The following is a 20,587-nucleotide window of genomic DNA, read 5'->3' on the forward strand; positions in this document are numbered from 1 at the left end:
TTCAGCCTCGAGTGCCCTGGTGCACCGGACACTGTCCGGTGGCACACCGGACAGTCCGGTGCGCCAGACCAGGGTGCCTTTCGGGTTGCCTTTTGCTCGCTTTGTTTGAACCCTTTCTTGGTCTTTTTATTGGCTTATGGTGAACCTTTGGCACCTGTAAAACTTATAGACTAGAGCAAACTAGTTAGTCCAATTATTTGTGTTGGGTAATTCAACCACCAAAATCAATTAGGAAATAGGTGTTAAGCCTAATTCCCTTTCAATCTCCCCCTTTTTGGTGATTGATGCCAACACAAACCAAAGCAAGTATAGAAGTGCATAATTGAACTAGTTTGCAGAATGTAAGTGCAAAGGTTACTTAGAATTGAGCCAATATAAATTCTCATAAGATATGTATGGATTGTTTCTTTATATTTAACATTTTGGACCACGCTTGCACCACATGTTTTGTTTTTGCAAATACTTTAGTAAATTCTTTTCAAAGTCTTTTTTTGCAAATAGTCAAAGGTAAATGAATGAGATTTTGAGAAGTATTTTCAAGATTTGAAATTTTTCTCCCCTGTTTCAAATGCTTTTCCTTTGATTAAACAAAACTCCCCCTATATAAGATCCTCCTCTTTGTGTTCAAGAGGGTTTTAAGATACCAATTTGAAAATACTATTTTCTCCCCCTTTTGAACATAATGAGATACCAATTTGAAAACATCATTTAAAATAGGTGGTGGTGCGGTCCTTTTGCTTTGGGCTAATACTTTCTCCCCCTTTGGCATGAATCGCCAAAAACGGATACTTGAGTGAAATATAAGCCCATTTGTTAACTACTTTCTCCCTTTTGGTAAACAAAATAGGAGTGAAGATTATACCAATGACGGAGAGTTGCTCGGAGTGACGGCGAAGGATGAGTTATGGAGTGGAGTGGAAGCCTTTGTCTTCGCCGAAGACTCCAATTCCCTTTCAATATACCTATGACTTGGTTTGAAATTCACTTGAAAACACATTAGTCATAGCATATAAAAGAGACATGATCAAAGGTATATTAATGAACTATGTGTGCAAGACATCAAAAGAAATTCCTAGAATCAAGAATATTTAGCTCATGCCTAAGTTTGGTAAAAGTTTGTTCATCTAGTGGCTTGGTAAAGATATCGGCTAATTGTTCCTTAGTGTTAATATATGCAATCTTGATATCTCCCTTTTGTTGGTGATCCCTTAAGAAATGATACCGAATGGCTATGTGTTTAGTGCGGCTATGCTCAACGGGATTATCCGCCATGCGAATTGCACTCTCATTATCACATAGAAGAGGAACTTTGGTTAATTTGTAACCATAGCCCCTAAGGGTTTGCCTCATCCAAAGCAATTGCGCGCAACAATGGCCTGCGGCAATATACTCGGCTTCGGCGGTAGAAAGAGCTACGAAATTTTGCTTCTTTGAAGCCCAAGACACCAAGGATCTTCCCAAGAATTGGCAAGTCCCCGATGTGCTCTTTCTATTAATCTTACACCCCGCCCAATCGGCATCCGAGTAACCAATTAAATCAAAAGTGGATCCCCTAGGATACCAAAGCCCAAACTTAGGAGTATGAACTAAATATCTCAAGATTCGTTTTACGGCCGTAAGGTGAGCTTCCTTAGGGTCGGCGTGGAATCTTACACACATGCATACGGAAAGCAAAATATCCGGTCGAGATGCACATAAATAGAGTAAAGAACCTATCATCGACCGGTATACCTTTTGATCGACGGATTTACCTCCCGTGTCGAGGTCGAGATGCCCATTGGTTCCCATGGGTGTCTTGATGGGCTTGGCATCCTTCATCCCAAACTTGTTTAGAATGTCTTGAATATACTTTGTTTGGCTAATGAAGGTGCCCTCTTGGAGTTGCTTCACTTGAAATCCTAAGAAGTACTTCAACTTCCCCATCATTAACATCTTGAATTTCTGTGTCATGATCCTACTAAATTCCTCACATGTAGATTCGTTAGTAGACCCAAATATGATATCATCAACATAAATTTGGCATACAAACAAATCATTGTCAAGAGTTTTAGTAAATAAAGTAGGATCGGCTTTTCCGACTTTGAAGCCATTAGTGGTAAGAAAGTCTCTTAGGCATTCATACCATGCTCTTGGGGCTTGCTTGAGCCCATAAATCGCCTTAGAGAGTTTATACACATGGTTAGGATACTCACTATCTTCAAAGCCGGGAGGTTGCTCAACATAGACCTCTTCCTTGATTGGTCCATTGAGGAAGGCACTTTTCACGTCCATTTGGTAAAGCTTAAAGCCATGGTAAGTAGCATAGGCAAGTAATATACGAATTGACTCAAGCCTAGCTACGGGTGCATAGGTTTCACCGAAATCCAAACCTTCGACTTGTGAATATCCTTTGGCCACAAGTCGGGCTTTGTTCCTTGTCACCACACCATGCTCATCTTGCTTGTTGCGGAAGACCCACTTGGTTCCTACAACATTTTGATTAGGACGTGGAACTAAATGTCATACCTCGTTCCTAGTGAAGTTGTTGAGCTCCTCTTGCATCGCCACCACCCAATCCGAATCTTGTAGTGCTTCCTCTACCCTGTGTGGCTCAATAGAGGAAATAAAAGAATAATGCTCACAAAAATGTGCAACACGAGATCTAGTGGTTACCCCCTTATGAATGTCGCCGAGGATGGTGTCGACGGGGTGATCTCGTTGGATTGCTTGGTGGACTCTTGGGTGTGGCAGTCTTGGTTCTTCATCCTCCTTGTCTTGATCATTTGCATCTCCCCCTTGATCATTGTCGTCATCTTGAGGTGGCTCTTCTTGTTGATCTTCTCCTTCATCAACTTGAGCCTCATCCTCATTTTGAGTTGGTGGAGATGCTTGCGTGGAGGAGGATGGTTGATCTTGTGCATTTAGAGGCTCTTCGGATTCCTTAGGACACACATCCCCAATGGACATGTTCCTTAGCGCGATGCACGGAGCCTCTTCATCACCTATCTCATCAAGATCAACTTGCTCTACTTGAGAGCCGTTAGTCTCATCAAACACAACGTCACAAGAAACTTCAACTAGTCCTGAGGACTTGTTAAAGACTCTATATGCCCTTGTGTTTGAATCATATCCTAGTAAAAAGCCTTCTACTGTCTTAGGAGCAAATTTAGATTTTCTACCTCTTTTAACAAGAATAAAGCATTTGCTACCAAAGACTCTAAAATATGAAATACTGGGCTTTTTACCGGTTAGGAGTTCATATGATGTCTTCTTGAGGATTCGGTGTAGATACAACCGGTTGATGGCGTAGCAGGCGGTGTTGACCGCCTCGGCCCAAAACCGATCCGAAGTCTTGTACTCATCAAGCATGGTTCTTGCCATGTCCAGTAGAGTTCGATTTTTCCTTTCCACTACACCATTCTATTGTGGGGTGTAGGGAGAAGAGAACTTATTCTTGATGCCCTCCTCCTCAAGGAAGCCTTCAATTTGAGAGTTCTTGAACTCCGTCCCGTTGTCGCTTCTTATTTTCTTGATCCTTAAGTCGAATTCGTTTTGAGCCCGTCTCAAGAATCCTTTTAGGATCTCTTGGGTATGAGATTTTTCCTGCAAAAAGAACACCCAAGTGAAGCGAGAATAATCATCCACAATAACTAGACAGTACTTACTCCCGCCGATGCTTAAGTAAGCAATCGGGCCGAATAGGTCCATGTGTAGGAGCTCCAGTGGCCTGTCAGTCGTCATGATGTTCTTATGCGGATGATGAACACCAACTTGCTTTCCTGCTGCTGGTTTTGGCATCTTCAGTATCATGTACGTGTAATGCGGAATGGCCATGAATTTTGTCAATCCCGGCCTCCCGATGATGGCGTTGTACCCGCAGTCGAAGTTCGCCACTTCGAACCTCAGGAACTCGGTTCTGTAGTTATCCGGAGTTCCGAAGGTGACGGGCATGTAGATGTGGCCCAGCGGGTATTCTCCCTCAGTCGGCACGATGCCGAAGAATGGAGTATCGGACTCGTGGAGCTCTTTGAGGTGAACTCCCAAGCCTTGGAGTGTCTGGGGAAGGTGACGTTGATGTTGCTCCCCCCGTCCACTAACACCTTCTTCGCCCTACTCTCTCGGATCACCGGATCGACGAGGAGCGGGTATTTGCCTGGGTGGTCGAAGTTGAGCCATTGATCCGCCCGAGTGAAAGTGATCGGATGCTTCGACCACCGGTATGGGGCGGGAGGACCAGTGGTCGCCACCAATATCTGGCGATCGTTGAGCTTTTGTTGTCTTCTATTCTCCTGCGATCCGTGTCCGCCGAAGATGACGTTGACCTCCCTGTCAACGCACGGGAAAGCTCCTCCTCCTCCCTCCTCCTGCTGCTGGGGTTGTCGTGGTTCTTCTGGCCCTCCCCGCGACAGAGGAGGAGGTAGAGGTTGGAAGGGTCGACCATGCCCGATGGAGTGCTTGAAGTCCCGGCAGTTCTGAAGAGTGTGGCGCATGTCCTTGTGGTACGGGCACTGGGCGTCGAGGATGTCATCTAGCGTGCACTCGCCTCCGCGAGGTCCTCCCCGGGCACGAGAGGCTGGTGGTCCGGCGGCGTGTACTTCTTCACGAGGTCTCTTCTCCCAGCGTTTGTCGGGTTGCTAGTTCGCGTCGCGTCGTGGTGCTGCCGGTGCGGACTTCGCTCCTCCGATGAGGTCCTGGGCTCGCTCGTCGGCGGTGATGTAGAGGTCGGCTTCCCGGAACAGCTCCTCGGAGGTAGTCGGCGCCTTCTGCAATATGGCTCGGACGAAGGCCGAGTCGTTGGATCCTCTGTAGAAGTCCTCGATCACGGCCGCCTCCGTGACCTCAGGGATACAATTTCTCATGGTCTGGAACCTTTTGAGGTATGACCGGAGAGTTTCGTCCCCCCGGCGCTTGATGGATTTGAGGTCCCACGGTTGCGTCGGTTTGTCGGAGAGGGACTGAAAATTGGCGGTGAAGTGTCGACTGAAGTCGCCCCAGTCGTCGATGCAGTGTCGGGGTAGATGTCGCAGCCATTGCAGCGCGTCTTGCCCGAGGACAATGGGTAAGTATGCGGTCATCACGTCCTCGGACGCCCCGGCGGCCCGAGCAGCGGTGGTGTAGACGGCTAACCAGCCCCTTGGATCCTGCTTAGGTTCATATTTGTCGACATTGGATACCTTGAAGTTAGGGGGCCATTGAATGGCCCTAAGGCATGGAGTAAGAGCAGATACTCCACACGTATCCTCTTGTCGTCGGGGATGATGTCTGTCTCGGGGAGGGGAGTAGTTGTGGTTCCTCGACCGTCCCCGGGTAGTGCCGCCAGTTGAGGCTGTTGCCGACTCAATTCTGGTGGCCTGGCTCCGAGCTGGGATGCCATGATCCCTGTCGTACTCCTCCCGGCGGCGGATCTCGTTCTCATGTCGTCGTTCACGCGAAGCATTGATGGAGCTTCGCGCGTCCCGACGACTGTTGATAGCGTGTCATAGATCGTTCGGCGGGTGAGCAAGCGGTAGAAGATGGTTGGCCGCCTGGGTGAACAGTCGTCGATAGCCCTCGGCGTCAGGAGTCCGAGGGAGTCCATCAGCTATCTGAGCTAGTACTCCTCCGACTTCACTCGGCGTGTTCATGGCTCGGGCGAAGTCGGGATTTAGGTTGCGCCCGAAGAGTGGATTCTCCCGGCGTTGCCTTGCGTCTTGCTCGGCTTGTTCCTGAGCCCGGCGGCGATCACGTCGTCGGGAGTTCCTTCGTTCTCTGAAGACGCGTTCCTCCAGAGTTTCTCCTATCTCCGAGACCTCATCCCGCGAAACAGGTTGCTCCGGATTCCGTTCTCCGGCCTCGTGGTGTCGCCGAATATTTCGGTGCCGGTTTCTCCGTCGGCGGGATTCTCGCTGAGGTGGTTCTTCTCCAGGCGCGGTCGGCTCGTCGTCGGAGACGGGAGGCGACTCCACTCTCCCGATGAAGAGGATGTCGAGGTAGAATGGTACGGCGGTCGTGACGATCTTTTTTCCGTTCTCCTTTGAGGGCGGAGGAACGGAAAGAACAACTTGTTTCCTCCTGGCCTCCTTCTTCCTTGCGATCTGTGTCCATTCTTTCGTCGGGGAAGTAGACAGTGGAGTTCTCCGGGTCAGTGGGCTCTCGGCCCCTGACTTTCCGAAGGCGATCTTTTTTCGGAGAGCTGGAGGTTGCGATTCTCCGGTATTTTCGGAGTTTGTTAGAGGAAACTTCTTTTTCGGCGGATCTGCAATGCGGTGTAGAATTCCATCTTCATCTGCTATGGATGAGATTGTCCCAAAGCAGAATACGGATCCGGGATGGAGGGTGATCTTGCCGTGGAAGGTGATGGCCATTGAGCTAGCTTGGATCGTCGACACACCCCCTACCTGGCGCGCCAGCTGTCGGTGTTTTGGGTCCGACCGCACACCCGGGGTTGCCCCTCTAGGTGTTTTAGGAGTAGGACGGTGTCGCCGACTGTAGCAAAATGGTTCGTGCCAGATGCACGAGGGACAGTGGACAATGCTTACAGGTTCGGGCCACTTAGAGATGCGTAACACCCTATGTCCTGGTGAGTATGCTTTGTGTAATGGGTTACAAGGTAGCTCTCTGAGAACGTGGAAAGTTGAGGTGGATGGCTGAGTGATGGGATCGATCGTTCTGAAGGGGTGCCCCCTAGGCCTTATATATTCGACCGTGGGGCGATACATGTGGATACGATAACAACGTGCACCTAAAAGATAGTGAACGGTTTGAGTCTATCTTCCTATGGTTCTGCCAACCTATCCTCGCCTGGTTCCGTTGCATGGGGCTCCAGCGCGGGAAAATCGGATCCTTGTTGTGGTCGCTTGCTCAACGCTGTGGGTCGTCCGGGCTTGCACCAATCCGGCCTTACATCATCCTGCTTTACTGATTGTCCCTCCCCAGGCCCACGAAGGAATGGCCTTACGATTTATTGGGCCCTTGGGCCTCTCGTGAGGTCTTTTACCCTTCCAGTGGACCCGAGGGATATCTGTCCCCCACATGCACCCGCTGTCGATGATCCAACTTGAACCCCCGGATGCATAAACCTACAAAACAAGTTTAGTTCTTGGTTTTAGGTACCCAAACGGTTTTGGGTCCTTTGGCATTAGATACAAGAACTTTGGGTACCCAAACACAAGTCTTGGTGCCCTTGTGTTTGTCCCCAACATACTTGGCAACTACCTTGCCGGATTTGTTAGTTAAAACATAGGATGCATCAAAAGTCTTAAATGAAATGTTATGATCATTTGATGCACTAGGAGTTTTCTTCTTAGGCAACTTAGCACGGGTTGGTTGCCTAGAGCTAGATGTCTCACCCTTATACATAAAAGCATGATTAGGGCCAGAGTGAGACTTCCTAGAGTGAATTCTCCTAATCTTGTTCTCGGGATAACCGACATGGTACAAAATGTAACCCTCGTTATCCTGAGGCATGGGAGCCTTGCCCTTAACAAAATTAGATAATTTCTTAGGAGTAGCACTGAGTTTGACATTGCCTCCTTGTTGGAAGCCAATGCCATCCTTAATGCCAGGGCGTCTCCCATTATAGAGCATGCTTCTAGCAAATTTGAATTTTTCATTTTCTAAGTCATGCTCATTAATCTTGGCATTAAGTTTAGCTATGTGATCATTTTGTTTCTTAATTAAAGCTAGATGGTCATGGATAGCATCAACATTAATGTCTCTACATCTAGTGCAAATAGTGACATGTTCAACGGTAGATGTAGAGGGTTTGCAAGTTTTTAGTTCAACAATATTAGCATGCAAAATATCATTTTCGCTTCTAAGATTGGAGATTGAAATATTGCAAACATTTAATTCTTTAGCCTTAGCAAGCAATTTTTCATTTTCAATCCTAAGGCTAGCAAGAGAAATGTTCAATTCTTCAATCTTAGCAAGCAAATCAACATTATCATCTCTAAGATTGGAAATTGAAGCATCACAGACATTTGAATCAACCTTAGCAATTAAACTAGCATTCTCATTTCTAAGGTTCACAATAGTATCATGGCAAGTGCTTAGCTCACTAGATAGTTTTTCACATTTTTCTACTTCTAGAGCGTAAACATTTTTAACCTTAACATGCTTCTTATTTTCCTTAATTAGGAAGTCCTCTTGAGAGTCCAAGAGGTCATCCTTCTCATGAATAGCACTAATTAATTCATTTAGTTTCTCCTTTTGTTGCATGTTGAGGTTGGCAAAAAGGGTGCGCAAATTATCCTCCTCATCACTAGCATTTTCCTCATCACTAGATGTTTCATATTTAGTGGAGGATTTTGATTTTACCTTCTTCCTTTTGCCATCCTTTGCCATGAGGCACTTGTGGCCGATGTTGGGGAAGAGAAGACCCTTGGTGACGGCGATGTTTGCGGCGTCCTCGTCGGAGGAGGAGTCGGTGGAGCTCTCGTCGGAGTCCCACTCCCGGCAAACATGGGCATCGCCGCCCTTCTTCTTGTAGTATCTCTTCTTCTCCTTTCTTCTCCCCTTCTTGTCGTCGCCCCTGTCACTGTCACTAGATAATGGACATTTAGCGATAAAATGACCGGGCTTACCACATTTGTAGCAAACTTTCTTGGAGCGGGACTTGTAGTCCTTCCCCCTCCTTTGCTTGAGGATTTGACAGAAGCTCTTGATGACGAGCGTCATCTCCTCATTGTCGAGCTTTGAGGCGTCGATTGGTAGTCTACTTGATGTAGACTCCTCCTTCTTCTCCTCTGTTGCCTTGAATGCGACCAGTTGTGCTTCGAGCGTGGAGGGGCCATCTAGCTCGTTAATTTTCTTTGAGCCTTTGATCATCAATTCAAAGCTCACAAAGTTTCCTATCACTTCCTCGGGAGTCATTAGTGTATATCTAGGATTACCACGAATTAATTGAACTTGAGTAGGGTTAAGGAAAACAAGTGACCTAAGGATAACCTTAACCACTTCGTGGTCATCCTATTTTTTGCTTCCGAGGTTGCGCACTTGGTTCACCAAGGTTTTGAGCCGGTTGTACATGTCTTGTGGCTCCTCCCCTTGGCGAAGTCGGAAGCGACCGAGCTCCCCCTCGATCGTCTCCCGCTTGGTGATCTTGGTCACCTCGTCTCCTTCATGCGTGGTCTTTAGCACGTCCCAAATCTCCTTTGCGCTCTTCAACCCTTGCACCTTATTATACTCCTCTCGACTTAGAGAGGTGAGGAGTATAGTGGTGGCTTGGGAGTTGAAGTGCACAATTTGGCTACTTCGTCCTCATCATAGTCTTCATCCCCTACGGATGGTACCTGTATACCAAACTCAACAACATCCCATATACTTTTGTGGAGTGAGGTTAGGTGATATCTCATCATATCACTCCACCTAGCATAATCTTCACCATCAAACGTTGGTGGTTTGCCCAATGGGACGAAAAGTAATGGCGTATGTTTAGGAATGCGAGGGTAGCGTAGGGGGATCTTACTAAACTTCTTGCGCTCATGGCGCTTAGAAGTTATGGACGGCGTGTCGGAGCCGGAGGTGGATGGCGACAAGGAGTCGGTCTCGTAGTAGACCACCTTCCTCATCTTCTTCTTCTTGTCACCGCTCCGACGCGACTTGTGTGAAGAGGATTCCTTCTCCTTCCCCTTCCCTTTGTTGTAGGACTCTCCCAATGGAGCTTTCTCGTGGCTTGTAATGGGCTTCTCGTCGGTCCCCATCTCTTTCTTGGTGTGATCTCCCGACATCACTTCGAGCGGTTAAGCTCTAATGAAGCACCGGCTCTGATACCAATTGAAAGTCGCCTAGAGGGGGGTGAATAGGGCGAATCTGAAATTTAACAACTTAAGCACAACTACAAGCCGGGTTAGCGTTAGAAATATAAAGAAGTCCGAGAGAGGGTGTAAAAACAAATCGCAAGCGAATAAGAAGTGAGACACAAGGATTTGTTTTACCGAGGTTCGGTTCTTGCAAACCTACTCCCCGTTGAGGTGGTCACAAAGACCGGGTCTCTTTCAACCCTTTCCCTCTCTCAAACGGTCCCTCGGACCGAGTGAGCTTCTCTTCTCAATCAAACGGGAACAAACTTCCCCGCAAGGACCACCACACAATTGGTGTCTCTTGCCTCGGTTACAATTGAGTTGTTCACAAGAAACAATGAAAGAAAGAAGCAATTCAAGCGCAAGAGCTCAAATGAACACAACAAATCTCTCTCACTAATCACTAAAGCTTTGTGTGAAATTGGGAGAGGATTTGATCTATTTGGTTTGTCTAGTATTGAATGATATAGCTCTTGTAAGGTGTAGAAGTGTAGAAACTTGGATGCCATTGAATGTGGGGTGGTTGGGGTATTTATAGCCCCAACCACCAAAAATGGCCGTTGGAAGTGTGTTGTCGCATGGCGCACCGGACAGTCCGTTGCGCCACCGGACACTGTCCGGTGCGCCAGCCACGCCAGGAGACCGTTGGGGTTCGACCGTTGGAGTTCTGACTTGTGGGGCCTCTGGGCTGTCCGGCGATGCACCTGACAGGTCCTGTAGACTGTCCGGTGTGCCAACTGCGCGTCCTCTGACTTCTACGCACGCAGGCGCGCATTTAATGTGTTGCAGTCGACCGTTGCGCGCGAAGTAGTCGTTGCCTCCGCTGGCACACCGGACAGTCCGGTGTGCACCAGACACTGTCCGGTGACTCACCGGACAGTCCGGTGAATTATAGCGGAGCGCCCTTGGAAATTCCCGAAGGTGAAGAGATCAGCCTCGAGTGCCCTGGTGCACCGGACACTGTCCGGTGGCACACCGGACAGTCCGGTGCGCCAGACCAGGGTGCCTTTTGGGTTGCCTTTTGCTCGCTTTGTTTGAACCCTTTCTTGGTCTTTTTATTGGCTTATGGTGAACCTTTGGCACCTGTAAAACTTATAGACTAGAGCAAACTAGTTAGTCCAATTATTTGTGTTGGGTAATTCAACCACCAAAATCAATTAGGAAATAGGTGTTAAGCCTAATTCCCTTTCAGGTCCAATGAAGGTTTGCGGAACTGAGGGCACAAGTAGTGTACCATGAAACTGATCCTAAAAGTTGTAGTTCTTTGATAGTTTGAAGCAAATAGTTGTAATTTTATGAAATGGATTCTTTGTTTTGCTTCTCAAACATAATTTTCTGGAATTTGTTGATGAATTGCTTTGTTAACTACTATTGCAGTGGTCAATAATGCTTGAAGGTACGACCAACATTCCTAGCAGTAACTGGGTAGTTACCACCAAGAACCTCCTGCCATGTTCTCTAGGTCCTAGAATAGAGAAACCACACAAAACACTTAAATTTAAATTTGCATGTTGAATGCTGATCTCTTTGTGAAATGAAATATAGAAACACCAGTAGCTGCCCATTTCTACGGTACATTGAAAAAGGGCAATATAGAAACACCAGTGGCTGCCCATTTCTACGATACTTTGAAAAAGGGCAACATATTGGGAAACATTGTTGATCTCAACAATTGGAATTTAGTATGGTTCGTGGGGCAGTTTTAATTGTTGTTATTTTTTTTAGATAATGGAACAAAAATAAGGTCCCAGCCTCTACGCCATCCAAGACAGCGTACACAGCGTATCAATACATCCAAAAAGCGCTTAGGCTCACAAACAGACTCATAAATCAAGTTTACCAAAGACAGCTAGACGACTAGGCCGCAATTCTATTTGAGAACTTCCACCCAAACTTAGCGAACACCTCCATAACGACCGACTCCAATAAGCGGCATGCCTTGTTCAGATCGGTCCTCGCGTCCTCGTCTCTAAGCAGCAGCGACCAAGAACGTGCCCAATATGTCGCCCTGAAAATAACCTGCATGAAAGTGTTAGCCTTGGCACAATTGAACACCATATCATTTCTATTCAACCATATAGCCCAACAAATAGCAGATAAACCTACACAAATCTGATTTCTAAATGTTGGCCGAATACCAGCAAGCCAAGAACCAAACATGTCGGAGATGCTAGAGGGAGGTTGAATTCCAAAGGTGATATGTATTGTATTCCAAATAAAGCGGGCGAAGTGACATTGGATGAAAAGATGTTCAATAGTCTCTAGAGAACTACACGAACAACAGCTTAGATTTCCTTTCCAATTCCGCTTTGCAAGGTTATCCTTAGTGAGAATAACTCCATTTTTTATGTACCACAAGAAAATTGTAATTTTAAGTGATACCTTAATCTTCTAGATTGGGTACCTACGTGGAACAATACCATCACAAATCAATACCCTATAGAAAGAGCATGTTGAGAATACCCCACTTTTGTGTAAATTCCAAATGAAAATGTCCCTATCACCTGTAAGGCTAGTGTTGAGGACACATGCCACCAATTTGTACCACGACTCCAAGTTAACGCCCTTTGAAAGGTCACATTTAGCGGCGTGGTGCTTAACACCTCGGCAACTGTTGCGGATTTTTTGCGCACAATCTGATAGAGGTTAGGATAGGCGATTTTAAGACGCCTATCACCAACCCAGTTGTCCTCCCAGAATCTAGTTTCCTTTCCATTATGAACTTTGAAACGTCCGTAATGTAAGAATTGGTCTTTCACTTTCATGAGTCTAGACCAGAAATGGGAATCCCCAGGTTGTCTTTGAGTTTGGGCAAGGTTTTTATGTGACAAATATTTCCTTCTTAGAAAATTTTGCCAAATGCCTTCCTCATTAATTAACTTGAAAAGCCACTTACTCAAAATACATTTGTTTTGGGTTTCCAAATTCTGGAAACCCCCACAGTCTATAGGCCTACACAAGATGCTCCACTTAGTGAGCCTGTACTTCTTCTTGTGTTCATCACATTGCCAATAAAAACGTGAGCAATAGTAGTTGAATTTTTTAAGCACCCCTTTTGGTATCTCAAAGAAAGACAACATATACATGGCAAGGCTAGTAAGCACAGAATTAATCAGAACTAGCCTACCACCTACTGACAACAATTTTCCTTTCCAACTATTGAGTTTTTTCTAAAATTTTTCCTCAATTATCTTCCATTCGTTGTTTGATAACTTCCTATGGTGCATGGGGATTCCAAGGTATTTAAAGGGAACACAACCAGTTTTGCACCCAAAAAGATTTGCATATTCATGGTCAAAATCTTTAGCCTTGCCATAGCAATATAGCTCGCTCTTATGGAAGTTTATTTTAAGACCCGATAGCTGCTCAAAAGTACTTAACACTAGTTTAAGATTTTTGGCCTTATCGAGGTCGTTTTCCATAAAAAGGATAGTATCATCAGCATATTGTAGTATAGAGAGTCCTCCATCCACTAAGTGTGGTACTATTCCTACTAAGTCGACATTATTCTTTGCTCTCTCAATTAAAATAGCCAACATGTCCGCAACGATATTAAAGAGGATCGGAGACAGAGGATCACCTTGTCTAAGTCCTTTCTTCGTTTGAAAGTAGTGTCCTATCTCGTCATTGACTTTGATACCGACACTGCCTCCCTTGACAATTTGGCTGATCCAATTGCACCACTGGGGGGAAAAGCCTTTCATGCGCAAAGCTTGTTGGAGAAAGGACCAATTGACCTTGTCGTAGGCCTTCTCAAAGTCGAGTTTAAGGACGACGCCATCAAGCTTCTTCCTGTGTAACTCGTGGACCGTCTCGTGTAGAATAACGACTCCCTCTATAATGTTTCTTCCTGACATGAAAGCAGTTTGAGAAGGCTTAATGACTTTTTGTGCTACTAGAGCCACACGGTTCGTCATTACCTTGGTGAAAATCTTAAAGCTCACATTAAGCCGGCATAAAGGTCTAAATTGTTGAATTTGTTTGGCCTCTTTTTGCTTGGGGAGTAAAGTAATTATACCAAAGTTGAGAATTGATGTTATGCATTGGGTACATGGAACATGTACTTTGCCTTGACTGAAACATAACTGATGGAGCGAATAATTGTAGTGATTAATTTTGGCACGGGTTCCTAATTTAGGTTAGCAAAAGTAAGTAAATGAATGTAATAATCTATTTATTAATTCAGTTGGATCGTTTTTGTTTAGTCATACTTTTGCTAAACATCTATGTACAGAGCCTTCAGATTCCAATGAGGCAAATCATCTGACTTGAGCGTATCTCTCTTTGTAGTGCTGTTCTCAAAGTTCTCATCCTAGACAAGCGTAGTGGACAGTACGTTTGTCTTTAGTAAAATTGTTGATTTTCATTTGCAGAACCTCTGTTTCAAGTTCCTGGATTCATTTTGGCACGGGTCATCTATCTTCTGTATATTTTGCTCCATCAAATAGTATTTTTTTCATTTTTTCTAGGCAAAGTAAGGTAATTTTGTATTAGGACCATGTGATTGTTCAATTTGTCAATAATTGTGAGACCAACAACCTTTTGAAAAAGAAGGGCTAGAAATGTGCAGATCAGTTATTTGATACTTGTAATGCAGAAACTTGCATGTTGATATGAGCTTAGTTGTTACAGGTTTTCTTAACACCATTTAAAAATTTGACATGCTTTTATTGTCCGAACATACAAGAATATGCAGTTTTTCAAAGGTCTATCCATAGTCATAAACTGTAAAAAAACATTCATTTCTATGTTGTCTGATAGGGCGCCCGCCCGTATGGGCGCATCATGTTCTAGTGTATGAAATGAGCCACAGAAACTAAAGCGACTCGTCTTCTTCACCGGTCTGTTACGCACGCCACCTTCGCTTATGACTGCGTGAATCATGCATGTTACTATGATGACTTCAGTTGAGAGTTGGGACACGGAACTTCAGCGAGTCCTGGGTTGGCTCAGTGCTTTGTCCAGATGGAGTGAAATAGACCTTGACTTAAACTTTCTTGGAGGGCAGCAAAGTTCATAGAGATATGCAAGGCAGAACACTGGAGAAAAATGCAAGGCGACGTGACGAATAAAGTCGATTTATGACATGCTTATATAGAGGCCGTCATTCAGGTTAAAACAGCCTACAAGAAAAGACAGCGCCACAATAATCATACAGTAGATAGAGGAGCCACGGAATATTTTACAGGTATGGTCTAGAGCTAGAGCTTGAACGATCAAAATGCAAACAGAGAAGAACACTAATAAGCAAAGGCACGTGATTATTTCCTTCTGCCTTCTGAGATCCGGCGGATCGTCTCTCCAGATGTTCTTGCTACCGCAAAACACAGATTTCTGCACTTTCTGAGGGGGTCATGGATAGGGGGTCAGAGAGTGATGTGCATTACCAATGCTGAACCTGGCTCAGGACGTCCATAATTTTATACCTGCTATTACTTGCAAGAGTCTACCGTGAGTTCTTGTCGCCAAAGCCACCGAAACCACCCGAGCCAGAACCGCCGAAACCGCCACCGAACCGGCCGGAACCAGAATCGCCGAAACCACCAGAACGACCAAAACCTGACCCACCACCGCTTGTGCGGCCAAACCCTGAGTCGCCGAATCCTCCACCGCCGCCTGATTGGCCACCGAATCCAGAGTCACCGAATCCTCCACCGCCACCTGACCGACCACCAAACCCTGAGTCACCGAATCCTCCACCACCAGAACGTCCATATCCACCGCTTGAGTGACCAAATCCAGAATTGCCATATCCGCCGCCACCGCCTGATCGGCCAAAACCACCACGTCCACCGAATCCACCTGAGCGCCCATAGTTTGAACCGCTATACCCGCCACCGAAGGAGTCAAATCCACCACTCAGCAAGTCAGATCCATCAACAGTAATTTTTGGCAGCTGAGACAAAAAAAAACAAAGTGAGCACAATGCAGTTAAAACATCCAAACAAATCATAACACTCAGCATTGTACAACAAACCACAAGCCCCCACCTCTGTAAACTTGCATCCAACGTCACGTTCAATGACCCGTACAGCTCTACTTTGGTCATAGTTGTACATCACAATTGCAGTGCCCTTCTTCCCAGCACGGCCAGTTCGGCCAGATCTGTGAACAAACAACTCTGACGAGTTTGGCAATTCAAAATGTATCACCTGAACAAGGAGAACAATATGAGGAGTAGAGGAGATGATGCACATGGTGATTAAAAAAATGAATGAGATAACTTTGACTTTGAGAAGGGGGGAGCACAAACCAGATCTACATTTGGGATATCCAATCCTCGAGCAGCGACATCAGTAGCAATCAATATATTAAACCTCCCATCTCGAAATCCTGCCAGTGTTCTCTCTCTTTGGGATTGAGAGATATCCCCATGAAGAGCCTCACACTGGAAACTTCGACTCATATTGTGTGACAATCTATCTGCATCCCTTTTTGTTTGTGTAAAAACAATGCACTTACCACCTTTGGCATGTTCCTGCATGAACAAATAAATTGCTAACATGCTCCAACAAATTAGAAGAAAAACACTAGCTTTCACTGGAAAATAATTAGGTTTTAATGGGACAAATATAATAAAACCTAATCTATATTGACCTTAATCAATTCCCCAAGGACAGCTGGTTTTTCACGGTTCTCCGAAGAGACAGCGAGAAGACTAATTCCTTCAGCAAGCTTCTGGTCATCCTCACCAACCTAGAAAGAAACGGTAAATCAATTCCATGTAATAGCAAATAATTTCAGAATTTCTTAATAGAGAGCATACGGGAGCAATCTTCCTATAATAAAACTGTCCAACAGAAAACTATGTGCAACAATAAAATGACATCTAGCAAAGGCAAAGTTAAACAAAGCACAATAAATTGACAAACTAAAGCCACCTTAAATCGGTCATTTTCAGGTCAACAAATATCATTTACACTACATGGATTCAGTAATGATGCTTGCAGGTTTCGCTACAGTCACCACAAACACCGCTAGACCAATTTTCCAAATCCGTTTGAACAATGATGACGGCTATCACTGCATTGGACTCATCATGATTTTCCTATCACATGCTAAATTTTGTATTCAAATTAAACGCTCCCCAAGTAATCTTTGGAATGAACCTATCCATATAACTTCTCCGCAACAAAATCCTCTGACTAGTGTACTTAATGGTTGGGGAAATTTTTGAAAGGCAGCATGCACTCATAGTATTTTAGACCAGATTGTAACAAAATATTTTACTAGATCAACTTCATACATTCTCGAGCATAGTTCAGACAGATTTAGCAGATGAAAAAAAATTCAACATGAGCATAAATCAATCAAACATAGTTAAATTGGCCAATTTTGTCCCCAATTTAACAAAGCAATAAGATCATACAAAAATATGCAATATAAACAAGTCCATCGTAATTCAAGTTGAGAAGTCAAGCAATAAATGTGCATAAACAACAGTAACACTAGAAGTTGCACTCACAAGGTCAACTGTGACAGGATTGTTGAGGTACTTCTGTGTGAGCTTCCGTATCCATGTTGGCATTGTTGCAGAGAACATCAATGTCTGACGTTGCGGAGGCACCCTCTCCAAAATTGTCTCAACATCTAGATCAAACCCAACAGACAACATCTGGTCTGCTTCATCAAGAACAACAAAACGGATCTCTGCCAAACTAAGAGAACCTCTTTTTAGCAGATCAATCACACGTCCAGGTGTCCCAATGACCACATCAACGCCATAATTAAGTTTCCTTATTTGCTGCATAATTGGAGTCCCACCATATACACATAGTGTTTCCAAAGGGGAGGAATCAAGGAACTCCCTCTCAACCTGTTTTGCAAGTTCTCTTGTTGGCGCCAAAACAATAGCCAAGGGAAACTTACCAGGCCTGTGGATCAACAAAAATTAAATGCAAGATGAGAATGGACCAAAAAGAACAAATGGAAAATGCCTTATGTGTGTACACTGTTAAGAGGAACCAAGCTTACTTGTACTTCTCGTTGTGGCGGATAATTGCATCCATTATGGGGATTCCAAATGCCAAAGTTTTACCAGTCCCAGTTTTGGCACGGCCAACCATGTCCCTTCCTTGCATTGCTGGCTCAAGGACAGCTCTCTGTGTAGGTAAAGAAACAAAAGGCAAAGGTTACAATCAAATCAGTACCGATCTAAAAAGGAACATCTTTCACCTCATACATATGGGACCCAATTCTAGTATTTCATCGAATCCTCATGCCAAGGTAGTCATACAAACTGACTGGAACGTAGCTATTTGCCGCAATAAATAAACAGTCAAACTACGACCAATGTGAACTTTATAGTTTATAAACAAGCAACACTGCACTTTTCCCATGTTATTATGATTATATATGGGCAGCTTGATCTCTGGTAGCTTCAGACAGGATTGATGAAGGTAAAAAGATTCCAGCGCTTCTCGTTACCTGGATGGGGAACAGCTTGGTGATGCCCTTGCTGGCGAGCCTTTCGACGATCTTGGACGAGATCCCAAGCTTGGCAATCTCGAGCCCCTCCGCCGCTGCGCCGCCGCCGGCCGCCGCCCTCTTGTCCTCCTCGTAGAACGACCCGTTGTCCGCCGCGAACTCCGCGCGCGCGGCCGCCCCTGCGGCCCCCGTCTCCCGGAACCCCAGCCACGCGGGAGAAGAGTGGAACCATGCGGCCGCAGGGAGCGGGGCCCGCCGGGCCACCGCATCCAGCGCCGCCGGCTGCTGCTGGAGCAGCGCGGTCGCGAGCGCGGACACGGCGCGCCGCCGAAGGGGCGCCGCGCGGCGGAGGACGGCGTACATGGCTGTACCGCTTCCGCGTCGGCGGCGGCGGCGGCGCTGGGTTTAGGGTTTTGGGACGGGAGTGTGGGAAGGGGGGAGCACGAAGCGAGGCAACAAGAAGGGGGGATGAGTTAAATGGCGCAGGGGTCGGAGATATTTCTATGCTCGGCATGTGCGGAGTATCCTACTCTGGTCCCTGGGACACTTACACGTGGGGTCAAGAATCCACCTGGATATTGTGGCCATTATGTCAGTGATTAATGTGTGATAGCCAGTAAATCACCTGCGTGTGGGAATAGCAGAGACTAGCATGTGGGGAAGGGTGGAGTGGGGTCTGTCAGTCTGTGTGTCAGTTAGGTGCGGCCGGCATGTAGCGATTGCTGTGGGGAGAGGTATTGCTTTGCTTGGAGGAAAAGTAATGGCGGCTGCGTTACGGACGTACGGCGATGGGCATCGTAGATTTGTTTTTGGAAAGTGAGCAGCGATTGTGCGATAATGAGTCTCCACAGAAATTTCAGCCCGTTTGGGTTGGCCCTTTAAGCGTGTGTGAATGGACCCGAGAGATCTATTAGGCCATTTTCATGTCACCACAGAAATTGTGGGTTGGCCCTTTTGTGTGTGTGCATGGCCCCTGTGACCTATTGGGCTCTTTTCTATCAGCACAGGAATGGGACTGCTGCTCTCAACGTTTCGCACATGGACATGGTTGTCGTTCCTCGACGACTGAAGATCTCAACAGCATGTGCCTCAGATGCAACTTAAAGAACATGCATTTCCTCTCGCAAAATAAATGCATATCTCAATTTATAAAAATGTAAGTTTTTAAAAGTCTGACAAAAAATATAAAGGATAGTGATAACATCTATATCTACTAGGTATGTACCCGTGCGATGCTACGGAACATAAATTAACGAGCCTCTAACGCTCAGTGCCCTTTCAACGGACGGCATGATTACAATGGTGACGACAAAATCTGTGATTAAACATAGATACAGAACGATATAAATACGTAATATTATTATAAATACGTCAACCTAAATATATTGAACTGATGTCGAACAAACATTATAAATATGGAACTGATGATTAACAGTTGTTCGTACTCCCTTGGTCCCAAATTAAAATTCTGGTATACATGATTCTTTCAAGTGTTGAATATATATTCTTGGTATACATGATTCTCTCAGCCATGATTACAGTTACTTCCCCTTTTGCTTGGACTTCGAATAAGCATATAGCCTAGTGACCTCGGTGATAGCACTGCAGGTCTATACCAAGCAAAAATAACATGTCAACTATGGCCTACACATCCTCTTTTACATGCATGGAAATGATACGAGCAATGCGGGCTTCACGGGCCTTTTCTCAACATATATATATGCAAAAAAGAACTGCTTGTCATTATTGTCTGAAAACGTTGTCCTTCGACTTCAACGTCTCCTGATCGTACTGTCTGTCTAAGAAGAAGAAAAAACAAACCGTCTGATGTAAGTGGAACATCTTGTTTCTTATTATCTTCAAAGTAAGTGAACCACACACTTGTTACAGTATAAAACTTTGTTAACATTGAGTGGCTCACCTTGAGTAGTTAGATCTTGCATACTATGTATCAACGCGCTCACGAAGATGTACAATATGCAGGTCTACAATTTTACTAAATTCAGTCGGTTCTTCAGCACCTATTGCAAGATGAAGCTTTGGTCCTCATTTGTATGCCTCAAAACGGCTACTATGTTGACCATGAAATATGGTTAGAGCTTACCGACTATTGCAAGATGAAGCTTTGGTCCAACAAATTTTAGATCTTCATAAAAAGTACAACATGACATTTGAAATTATTAGTGTATTGACACAGCATGAAAGTTTCAAATAAAAACCGAATTCACTCTCCAAGGCATACCTTTTTTCATCATAGGTTAATGGATTTAACATTCCAAGGGTGCTAAAGACTACAAATCCTCAAACTCTTTCGGTAGAAGTTTAAACTCGTGTAACAAACACCTAATGCTCACGCGTATAGATTTGGTCGTTTCTTTAACCATAAGATGGGAAACGGG

At 45.3% G+C, this 20,587-nt stretch overlaps 1 protein-coding gene across 2 annotated transcripts; it reads right to left on the reverse strand.

The window, feature by feature from the left end:
- Positions 1-14,823: 14,823 nt before the first annotated feature.
- Positions 14,824-18,679, reverse strand: LOC100501766 (putative DEAD-box ATP-dependent RNA helicase family protein). Of its 2 annotated transcripts, XM_008649100.3 has the most exons (8): positions 18,189-18,679; positions 17,736-17,863; positions 17,227-17,635; positions 16,359-16,457; positions 16,015-16,239; positions 15,752-15,913; positions 15,188-15,657; positions 14,824-15,104 (listed from the first exon to the last, which is right to left on the reverse strand). In XM_008649100.3, the coding sequence occupies exons 1-7, from the start codon at positions 18,549-18,551 to the stop codon at positions 15,208-15,210; spliced, it is 1,836 nt and encodes a 611-aa protein (XP_008647322.1). In that variant the 5' UTR covers positions 18,552-18,679; the 3' UTR covers positions 14,824-15,104; positions 15,188-15,207. The 2 variants fall into 2 exon arrangements, with proteins under 2 accessions (XP_008647322.1, NP_001183357.1); NM_001196428.1 differs by having other exon boundaries at positions 14,863-15,657; positions 18,189-18,357.
- Positions 18,680-20,587: the final 1,908 nt, after the last annotated feature.

This window comes from Zea mays, chromosome 1 (assembly GCF_902167145.1).
Source record: "Zea mays cultivar B73 chromosome 1, Zm-B73-REFERENCE-NAM-5.0, whole genome shotgun sequence".
Lineage (NCBI taxonomy): Eukaryota > Viridiplantae > Streptophyta > Magnoliopsida > Poales > Poaceae > Zea > Zea mays.